General features: G+C 43.6%; 1 protein-coding gene across 3 annotated transcripts; it reads right to left on the bottom strand.

The window, feature by feature from the left end:
* Window positions 1–27: 27 nt before the first annotated feature.
* On the bottom strand, window positions 28–11,330 carry LOC146369134 (dynamin-1-like protein). Of its 3 annotated transcripts, none has more exons than XM_084909285.1 (19): window positions 11,104–11,330; window positions 9,935–10,076; window positions 9,421–9,467; window positions 9,265–9,336; window positions 8,037–8,123; window positions 7,485–7,647; window positions 7,247–7,367; window positions 6,785–6,916; window positions 5,393–5,599; window positions 5,052–5,172; window positions 4,724–4,879; window positions 4,554–4,643; window positions 4,358–4,450; window positions 3,777–3,830; window positions 3,389–3,469; window positions 2,418–2,549; window positions 2,210–2,319; window positions 962–1,121; window positions 28–879 (listed from the first exon to the last, which is right to left on the bottom strand). In XM_084909285.1, exons 1-19 carry the CDS (start codon window positions 11,203–11,205, stop codon window positions 823–825), a joined length of 2,127 nt encoding a protein of 708 aa, XP_084765411.1. In that variant the 5' UTR covers window positions 11,206–11,330; the 3' UTR covers window positions 28–822. The 3 variants fall into 3 exon arrangements, with proteins under 3 accessions (XP_084765411.1, XP_084765412.1, XP_084765413.1); XM_084909286.1 differs by having other exon boundaries at window positions 9,938–10,076; XM_084909287.1 differs by lacking the exon at window positions 3,389–3,469.
* Between the last annotated feature and the right edge of the window lie 44 nt (window positions 11,331–11,374).

Here is an 11,374-nt window from a genome sequence, read left to right as displayed (position 1 = left end):
CTCTTTGCACATATGAATTCAAACCAATTAACTGGCAGTAAAATACCGTTTTTTATTCATTTTTTTCTTTTGGGAACCACACACAGAACCACAGTGCACCATGAATTTTCTTTACACATAGGCAGCGATATGTAAACTTAATTAAATGACGTCCTGCTACGGTGCTCTGGAAATTATCCACACATTTAAATAACACAGTAATAAATAAAGACTCTGATGGCAATACAGTGTCAGGTTAATGGACTTGCTTTACAGTACAGTGCAGTTATAATAGTGCAAAGATTAAGATGATGGAGGTTTGATGGTTTCGGACATGTGACAGCTACTCTTAAATGAAAAGGCTGCGAATTAGGAGCTGAATATTTTAAATACATTACTTTTCTTTTTTTGAGTATATAACTTGGAGCCAAAATATTAAATGCTTTGCTGAGCTGCCAAAAAATGGATTCAAAAACTTTGATTTCAGCATCGCACAAAAGTCCATTTCCATACTGGTTAACCACACTTTGGCAAAAACGAAAAGTGCACTGCCTTTGGCGGCACTCTCAGTTCCTCCTGGAGTCGTGGGTGGCGACATTTTACCGTTAGCAAACAGAGGCAGTGCATTTTCATGTGCTCGAGACAACACTACACTTTTTTAGTGAACAACACGAGTTTCGCTCCTTTCAAGTAGCTCTGTACACCGAAGCAGAGATCAGAATATTTTCACGGTAGCAAATCTAAAACTTCAAGTTCAGACATGATGAATGCGTGGAGCATCGGTCCTTTGGGTGTGACGAGGAGGCAACAGCCTGGGATGCGTTTTTTTTCCCCCCCTCTCCTTCACCACAGATGTGTTTCCCTGATCTCTGCTATCACCTGACTGGCCCTCTGCAACGCCTGTGGACAAATGTGAACAAGTATTGAAGCGACTGTACACTGGGGAAAACTTGAGCACTGCTCAAACGTAGGAACCTGTTACCTGTAGCATGTCAGCGGCTTCCTTACGCCGCTGGGCCATGTCTTCAGACTCGGTCAGCAGGTCATTGAGGAGGCCAGATTTATACAGCTGGCCAACGAGCTCGCTCTGGAGGCTGTCCTTCACATGGTTGACCAGGAAGTGCATCACTGCCTTTGGCACGCTGCCGCAGAGAGAGAAAGAGGAAACAGACCGAACAGATGGTTGAGAACAAGGCGGCAAGATGGCCCGGCGATGGCGTCGTTTCCCCAGACGGAGGTGGCTCGACTTTGAACCGCCAGGTGGCCATGCCTGTCCGAGTACTGAGCTGTTTAAGCAGGAGCTAAATATGATGGATTTAATCTTCCTGAGCTTTACAGGGCGCTTTCTGCTCCCAAGAGGAAAGGGAGGCATTTTAAAGGACTGTGTTTACAACATGTCCTGTAGTGTCGGTCGCTGTGCTTTCCAAATTTCCACTGTGTCTACTGAAATAAATGTGTAGAAACAGGCCGCCAATACAGACGTCACATAAAAACATTAGCAAAACACTTCTCTCTTAAAATTCTCACAGCTGCTCAAGTCCGGTGTGTGCAAAGGCGTATGATTTACATAATTTTCATCCTCATAAACCATTCAGTGACCCCCACCTCGTGCCCTGTGGACGGGGGTGCGTTTACAGCCTGATCCCAGAGATTAGAAATGTTTCATCACAGGATGACAGTGATCACTCAGAACGATTTTGCATTGATTTGTAGTGACCTTTCCCTCCTAGGGACAAAGCATGCACAAAATCAGCAGAACCACCGGATCACCTCAGTATAGTGGGGGAGCCGCAATTTCCCATCACCAATGTCTGTATATAATTTCATTTTTTAAAAGGCTCATTAGTTTTCTAGAAGTGAATGTATAAATTTTACTCAGACAAGACTTTTTTTAAATCCATTTACTGGACTATTCACAAACAGATTACTGCTCATTTGGTGCACTACTGAGCATTTAAAGAGGCAGAGATATTATATGTGAGAGATTAAGTGAAAATAAGGTACAGTGCCTCTGGTTGCTAATAAAAATGATCCAACAAAGCGGCTCACTGATGCATTTTAAATTCTGATTTCTGGACAACAATGGCGCTCAAGCAGACAAGGGGAATACTAGAAATGAGGCTTCAGCTGCACACACTGTGTTAGCAGATCTATCTTAGTGTTGGTTTTTGGTTTCTTTATGTAGGATTTGATGGCAATAAACAAAAGAGGAGCAGGTGGGAGGGCCTACCTGTCCTGGATGTTCTTGCGGACAATGAGGAAGTAAGACTTGATGAGGCGCTCGATGACCTCACAGTCCCGCTGCTCGCGTGACGACAGCTTCCTGGCAACAGGCACAGGCTGCAAAAGGGAAGAAAAAAGGGAAGGCTAGTGTTTTAATCCCTCAATAGACTGTCATGTTTAATACGAGCCACGCTGGAAGGCCAGTGTTAAGTTACCACATCTAGTAGGTTGACCGCTCCTTTAAGTGGGCTTCCGGGTCCTGAGCCTGGGGCTTCCTCCCCTTTCTTCAGCATGCCCCTCCAGCTTCCCGTGCCGTCCTGCTCCCCCTGAACCCCTGCAGGTGGGGCCTGGAAAAAAAGAAAGAAAGATAAAAATGCTTTTCCACTATCTAGAACCCTTAATATCATTACAGTATGACATTTGCAGAAAGTGATGGTTAAAGTAGGACTTATATGCACTGCTAACACAAAACAGGCATGTTAAAAAAAAGAGACCGGATTAATCAAATTAAAGTTTATGTCTTTGTGCTGTTAATGCACAAGTTAGAGAGAAAACATGACAAAAGCCATGCCAAATGTTAACTTCAGACATCAATGGCAACACTATCAAAGCAGGTTAGCATGCTTATTAAGATTAAAAACAAAGCACACCTAAGGCAGATGCTTGGAAAAAGTGAAGCAATTTCAACACTGCTACAATTCAGATGAAGGGGGAACCCAGCCGCGTCACAAAATAAGTAAGAGGAAAAGTCAAGGGGTCACCAAAGTCAGCACGCTTTATTCCCTGAGGAACATGAACTGTTAGCATAGCTTACAGAAAAAGAAAAGAAAGGAGGATTAATTAGATGGTACGCAGAGGTAGGATTATTCTCTACCTCAAAATGTCTGGAATCTAAAAACAAAAGACTGCACATACAGTATTAAGAGGTTAGAAAGGGAAAGAGAAAGAAATCTTTTTTTTTTCTGTTAGACAAACTTTGGGTTCAACAGACTTCAGGGAACACAATGGTTGTCAGTGCAAGTCCACACAGGCTGAGGGAAAGCAAAATAAGAGCACGCCATTAGCAGACAAAGATCAGAGTGCATGCCAGCAGACCATGCCCATCATCCACCCATCATCCACCCATCGCCACCAGCAGCCCCGCAGCCAGCCAGGCACAGAGCCAGCAGGCTGCATGTGTGCCCACCTTGGCACCGTCCATCTCTGCTCCAGACGCAGGGGGCTCGCCAGACACCGCAGTTGGGCCGGCCGGGCCTTTGCCAACAGACTAGCATGAATACGAGAGCAGGAATGGGGGAGAGGAAGGAAAAAGAAAGCACTGAGAAGAAATGTGGAAAGACAGAAGAAAAGGAGGCTGGCTGTCGTAAGCTGAGGCAAGAGGAGAGAAGAGATGTGGGATAAAATTCCTTGATGGAAACTATCCTAAGCATTTGCTTCACGGATCATCATTCAGCAGCGCTCCGAGTGATTAACGCCGCACAAGTCTCCTTTATACTGGGACTCTGCAGCCTGCGACCAAATGTTACAACACATGAGCTACGGTTATATTTGAAAACACAGTCGCTTTCTTTTACCTTATCCCTGGGAACTGCAGCGGGCATCTCCCTCATCCTGTTTCTCCTTTGCTCCTAGAAACATACAAAAGCACACGTCTGAACAGTTGATGGTTTTTGACACGTCTTAGAAAGAAAAAAATATGGAAATTAATTTACTGGCAAGAAGATTAGAGAAAAAAAAGGGGGTTCGGTCTTAAACCAACCACTTTTCTCATTTCAAACACATTTCATCATGTAGCACTGTTAGTTATTCTGTTTATAATATAAATAATTTAATAGACATGAAGGAAAAACTCAAATGACTAAATTAGAAAAACATATTTACCAAAGTTCACAAAGAGTCATATTGAAAACACAAGTGACCAGTATTCAAAACCCTGTGCATGAAATTATTTGGGTAATAAGTGAGTTTTGAACAGAGCTGGATCACCCAATCCTGCTCTATATCACTTGAACTAAAATGCAATTAAATATATCACCAACATGGGTTCAGTGTAATCAGTTGCTTCTTAATTTCCAAATACTGCCTCCATCATTTTGCTTCCATGCACTTTATTTTCTATATCTAATGTGTTTATTCTTTCCACGTGAGTACGAACCTCTATGTTGTTATTCATGACCCCACATGCGTCTGCAAAGTCCGGGTGTTTGGTGTTGATATAGGCCAGCTCGATTGCAACCAAGTTGTGAACCTGCGGCGAGAATAAAAACAGCTTACAGTGGTTTGACTTGCCGCTAAAACCCGACCGCAGGAGATAAATGCACACGTGCAAAGAGAAGTGAAGGCGCTGGTACCATCTCGTTGGTGATGGGCAGTCTCTTCCTCAGGAGGGAGGTGACCACTTCTACGATGGCTTCGTGCAGCTTAGGGAATCTCTGCAGCTCCTGCGGGGTGAAGGGGCACAAACGTTAATGATTGCACGCGAGCAAAGGCGAGCTGAGTGCACGCCGGGCCCGTTAGCTACCTGTGTGCTGTAGTTGCTGCAGTGCTGGATGATCCTCTGCATCTCCTCGTGGACCAGCTCCACGCAGCGCAGACTGGGTTCCTCCAGGCGTTTCACCTGCTTCTTTACCAGCAGCTCGAAGGAAACCTCGGGCACGAACAGGGAAGGTCGAGGGCCCTAATGCGGGGAGGCAGGGGAGGAAGTGCAGGTCAGCAACGTGTGCTGAACAGATAAGCTGTATGACAGATAAAGTGTTTTTCATCTTGTTTTACAGCAGACTACTGAACGCAGGTGTGAGAGGACAAGCTGCAGTGATGCTAATGACATCATGCGACAGCTGACGACTCACTGTGGCGTTCCTTATGGCCGTTAGGATATCTATGGTGCTCAGTCCCCCCAGAGGATCCACGGACTCCAGTGTCCTACCGAAGGTCTCGTGGAATATGTAACAAATTCTGGCTCCACCGCACCTGAAAAATAGCAGCGGGGGGATATTAGCTATGATGTGAACCCCATGGCCTCCGCTCCTGTCAGCTCTTCCCTCGCAGAGGCTGTGCGTGCCTCAACTTACAATTTGGATCATATTAAATGATGAAACCAATGCAGCTGTTTTGCTCATTTCTCCCTGCACCGGATCAACAGCGTCACCATGTGGCAGGTCGGAGGAGTGGCACAGAGACTACTACTCACAGCTCTGCCGTCTCGATGTATTTGGCCGTGCCCTCGATGGTGTTGCAGTACTCTGTGGCAAACTTGGTGATGAGCTGGAGCAAGGTGGCACTTTGGTCCTCCACAGGTTCCCCGTAGCTGCTGAGCAGGGACTGGTACTGTGCTGCCAGGACGTTGATCCGTGTCTTCAGCTCAGGGAGACAGTCTCGAATGTGATGCATCAGTAGCCTGATATTACAACAGCAAAGGGCAGAGCATTACCTTTTCTAGGACGGACAATAGCAACATGCGCTGATGCCTGTAATTAATGCCAGGGCTGCTCCATATCTATGCAGACAGCATCTTCACAGAGGAAGCACTACTTTGGCATTTTCTAGTATATATGACAATGATCACATTCTGCAAACAAACGCAAACGAATCGCTGGTGTTAACAAACAAAAAGCCTCATCTAGCCTAAGTAACACAAAGTAAACAACACTATATACTCTTAAACGCTGCCCTTCAAACCACCATTTTTTTGTCTCTACGCATTATGACCAAACATCACCCTGGTTCTGATGCCATTAATTGAGGATTCAAGTCAATGGTCTAACTCCAGAGTACATCAGTAGTGAATCTACTGATGCCGCCTCATATCCAGGGACATACTCAGAGGGAGAGACACGAGGAGGCTCTCACCCTCTATAAATCTGAAAATCACATTTCAATACACAGGTAAATAAAACAATCTCCATCTGCAATATTAAAGTGATATACATATTAATACATCACAATTATCCAGTAATATAACCTAAATGATTCTGACAAGGCTCTGTCTGCATATTAGTAGTTTAATTTTAGGTCTGCAAGGCATCTTATGTAACACTAAGAACTGTGTGTTTGCCATTTTGGGTCCGACGCTGTGGAACACTCTCCCCCTGGAGCCTGGGAGTCTTCTGGGTGTTTTAAGTATCACCTGAAGCCCTGGAACTTTTGTGTTTGAGGAACACATTTTTAATTTGCAATGTCTTTAACTGCCTTTGTGTTTTACTCTGTGTTTCCTTTTGTAATTTGGTCTTTACTTCGTTCTACTTTCATGTGAAGTAACATGTGTAATATACAGGCAGCCCACTGCTTCTGTCCATCTATGTAACAAAGCTACTTCTAAATTACCCCAAGCATCATTTACACTTCTTGTTTTTATTTTTAGAACTAATTTTCATATGGCCACATATACAGGACAGTATAAACACAGGCCCGAGAACAGAATCATCTCCAATAGGCCAATATCAGCCAACAGATACATCATCCGGGCTCTACTTCACCAACTATCTTTTGAATGGTGCTCGGTAAAGAAAATGCAACTTTCTACCATCGTCTCAGTGTGATTTATACATTAAAGTTTAAATCATCAGGGTGCCGTTACTTTTACCTGTTTAGGGTTCTGGCCAGGTACTTGGTTCCATTTCTGTTGGCAAGTGATGGATATTTCTTCTGCAGGAAAGCGTGTTCATCACGAATTGCATCAGCCACAGACTTTTTATTGTTGATGTCCAGCTGGCTCCTAAAAGTTCAAACGTACCAAAAAAAGAAAAAGGAAAAAAAAAAAAGACGTTTACGAGAAAAAGTCTGTTTTACGGTACTTTCTCGTATTTTTCCCAGAAGTCTAATGGTGATTGATGTGCACAAAGACTGAAACGTTTTTTATTAAATCTTCCCCCTCAATGGCACGACAGTGATAAAGGAACACAAACAATAGATCCTGACATTAGCCTTTACTAGGAGCATTAAAAATTGATGTGGCACTCCTCTCTCGACATCTCCACTGAGCTATTCATCTCTGATATGAAATCATACTCATTATGAGTAGCGGTTTGTGTGATGTTTGTGAGACCTGTTGACTACTCCGATTATGCCGAGTTTGACAGGGATCACTCTGCCCATCAGTACATCCATAGCGTCGGTACCAGCGTCCATCAGGTCCAGCTTGGTCACCACAGCCAATGTCCTCCTGCCTGATGAATTACAGTCATTCACAAAGGGCACTATAACCCACTGCCACTAAATTACACCTTTAAAATACTCCTTATTTTGCTAGTTTTATAACATGGCTCCCATTTGGTTTTTCTTACCATCTGGGTCGACTTCCCGGGCCACCTTGAGGGCCTCCGAGGTAGCCATGTCTGTGTTAGCCGCCGTGACAGCCAGGATAATGCAGTTGGGGTTAGAGATGTGCTTCAGGATTAAATCTCTTATCTGAATCTCGATGTCCTTAGGCTGATCACCCACAGGCACCTGAAAGGAGCAATTCCAATTACAAGCAAAGACACAGCACCCGTTGTTTTGAGTCAGACAACAAAGTAGGAACTTTGTCAAATGAACACATCCAACCAGAGGGGACCAACTAATGAGGCTAGAATCAAAGCCTGGATACCCTGAGGCTTTCGTAGCACATGATTGAAAAACATTAATTCCCAGCCATCTACAAATATGAAATACACAAAAGCATTGACCAGATGGGGAAATTAACATCGTTGACCAGGCTTATAAGGTAAAGCTTTTTTAAGGCATTTTAGTGCTCTTTAATGAATAAAACTTTTAAGAAAGGAGGTGTTGTACAATTAATTTCCCTTGGGGTGCACGTTGATCAAAGACTCGTCTTGGGGAGCTGGAGCAAATGTTACCTTAGTGATTCCTGGCAGATCAACCAGTGTGAGGTTAACAACATGAGGAGAGAAAATCTTCAGATGAATGGGTTCATCGCTGATTCCCTGCAGAGGGACAAGAAAAGAGGAAAGTGGAGAGTGGATTTAATAGCTTAGTAACTTAGAACTGGGGGGGTCACTGACCCTCTAGAGTCACTGACCTAAACCAGAGTCACACTTTCACTTGCCGTTTTCAAAGCATTTAGTTTAAAAGTTGTGCTGCAGCTAGATTATTTTAATTCTCTGTTTTTATTACTGTATGTACGGCCTGCTAACTATCTTTGCATCAACGCCAGCAAGACAAAGGAGCTGGAGATTGACTTCAGCAAGAAGCCACCAGTGAACATCCAGGGTTTGGACATTGAAATGGTGGAGGAGTACAAATACCTGGGAGTTCACCTCAATAACAAACTGGACACGTCCACGAACACAAATGACGACTTAGACCCTACAATAAGAGTCTAAGTCGTCTCCACCTGCTTGGCAGCTGAGATCCTTCGGGTGAACAGGACACTCCTAAGGATGTTTTACGACACTGTGGTGGCGTCTGCTATCTTTTATCCTGTGGTCTGCTGGAGTGGTGGAATGGCAGAGAGGGACAGGGGGAAACTCAAACTGGTCAGGAGGGCCAGCTCTGTCCTGGACTGTCCGCTGAAGTCCATCGAGCAGGTTGGGGAGTAGAGGATGTTTTCTAAGCTAACAGCCATCATGGACAACACCTCCCACCCCCTGCATGAGACCGTATGAGCACTGAGCAGCTCGTTCAACAGTAGACTTTTACACCCACAGTGTAGGAAGGAGCGCTACCGCAAGTCATTCTTACCAGCAGCTGTCAGACTCTATAACACAGTTTAACATCCTTTTGGTTATCTTGTACAGTACATTTTATACGTATCTCCGTACAATTTTTTTCTATACATTGTTACCTGTATATACAAACTTCAGTTGCTTATGTATATAGGATCACTTTGTGTCTTCCTTTTATATTTTTTATTTCCCGCTGCTATAAGAGCTGTGTAACACCCAAATTTCTAATCTGTGGGATAATAAAGTTTTATTCTATTCTATTCTAACTCCTAGTTTGACTGTAGGTGGCCCACAGTTTAAAGTTGGGTTTCTGACAAGCAAAATAAGGAAGAAATATCCTATAATGATTTTATCCTCAATGACCCCACTGGCTTTAGAAAATGTTCAACCCTCGTCTCACCTTATTATTCCCAGATATTCGCTCGGTTTCATTCTCAATTTCTTGCCTGATTTCATCAAAATCTGTGTAGATCTGTAAAGAAAAGCAACAACAACAATATCACAACAAGTATGGTTCAGCAGACTGAATTCTTTTTAGTATCACAATAACACATACCTTATTTTTAGTGTGTAGAAATTTGCCCCACTCTTCAGTGTCTCTGCCTGTGAACCAGAATCAAAACATTCTTAAAGCAGGTCGACACAGGTGCTGGCTATTAAAGAAGCTACTCTGTGCGGGAGCCTGAGCGTGATGGCGGTTAATGCGAGGACTGATGCCTGGTGACATTTACTGGTGTGGTGAATAAAAGCAGCTGGAATCACAGGTAGTGCTTTTGAGGAGGAGGAGGGGGTAGAGCTAAGAAGGTGATGTAGGTTACTAAACATTAAGACACCTGTACAATGCACCTCCTTGAAGTACAGTGCTTTTCACACCATGACATCTGCAAGTTGTTTGAAAGACAGTGATAGAGACAGGATTTTAAAACTGGGGCAGGGAATCTTTCACACAGGATACTAAAGATTGCAAGGATGTGTTTGCGTTCCCCCTTGTGTGCGTGTGTGTGTGTGTGTGTTGTATTAAAAAAAAGAAAAAAAGACCAAAAAGGGTTATTACAGTTCATAGTACATACCACCTTCATCATGTTTCCTTGTGTCTCCAGGATCCACGTGGACTAGCTGGAGGATTAGAGGTCTCCTGGTTACAATGCCAGTCCCACGGGGCAGCAAGTCCCTGCCCACCAGGCTCTCCAACACAGAGCTCTTTCCACTACTCTGCAGGCAGAAGTGCATCAAAAAAAAGATATGAGTTAAAGCACCAGAGAGTTGGCTTGTTATAGTTCAGTTTTATTGTTTAAAGGGGACCTATTATGCCCTTTTCCAACCCCATTTTTAAATTCTTGGTAGCTTTACAGCTTTACATCATTCACAATTTATTGAAGAGCTACATTAAGGCCCTGTATAGGCTAAATAAGCCTATACAGGGCCTTAATGTAGCTCTTCGGTTCATCTACTGTCTGAAACAAGCCATTTTAGCTCCCCTCTCTTTAATCTCTTGACTGGCTGCACCTTGCAAACAAAAGATTTGAATATCAGGTCAGTGAGGCAGCTGGAAATGGAGTATTTAAACAGGAAATTTGGTTCATCCAGTCTACCTGTACATACAACTTTGTTATTTGGAACTTCCTCGTTTAGCACAAGCTTGTATGCAGTAGCAGCTTATAATCGGTAAGAATGTTTACTTTTAGTTCATTCTTTGATAGCTTAGGTGTCTTTTTTTAGTTATTTGTGATGGGTAACCAGTGGTTTAAAATATTTTTGTTTAGCAAACTACCAAAGCTCAAAGCTAACTAATTAAAATTACTTTTCCTTGTCAGATTAGTTTCAGTAAACAATCACAACTGTGGCATCTTCTTTCTGATTTAACACAACAGCATAAGGCTGATCTTATGATCTTGGAGCTCCGCTAAGCTAATTCTACCTCTTCCTCGGGCTATGTCCTAATTTTAGTCTACAGAAGCTAGATGAGGATGTGGAGATAATTAATGGTGATCAAAATAGACTCAATTGCTCTCGTCAGGTCAGACTCTGCGTATCTGTTTATTAGCTGTGAAAAAGAAGAAGTGACAATTTAGCAGAACTCCCAGACACGGCCTTTGCGTCATTTTGATATGCGAATCGGTATCACGGTGCAGTAAATGCTACTCTCTTAGTCCTCCTACATACATGTATATCATTAAAACAAGGTTATCTGGCTAGCATGACAGCCTGCTGAGCAAAATGCACCCAGTCAGCCTTTTACCTGAGTCCCCACTACTGCAATCTGCGGCAGCTGGATAATATCCGCCCCTACTGTGTTGAACACATCCTGGAGCTTGTTTATGACGGGTATAAGAGCCTCCATGCTCGTGAATGCTGAATTAACCTAATAAACCCGTATTTCTTCCGTGATGGAGCCAAAGTCATTCAATGTCCCTCCGACACCACCATTGCAACAACACCCACCAGACGGCTAAGAGATTTTGTGGGGTGCTGGGAGTTGTAGTTCTCCAATGGTCGAAAACGTATGGCTC

Source organism: Perissodus microlepis, chromosome 17 (assembly GCF_051167445.1).
Source record: "Perissodus microlepis isolate ML-2025 ecotype Zambia chromosome 17, ASM5116744v1, whole genome shotgun sequence".
Classification (NCBI taxonomy): domain Eukaryota; kingdom Metazoa; phylum Chordata; class Actinopteri; order Cichliformes; family Cichlidae; genus Perissodus; species Perissodus microlepis.
This window is presented reverse-complemented; position numbering and strand designations above follow the sequence as displayed.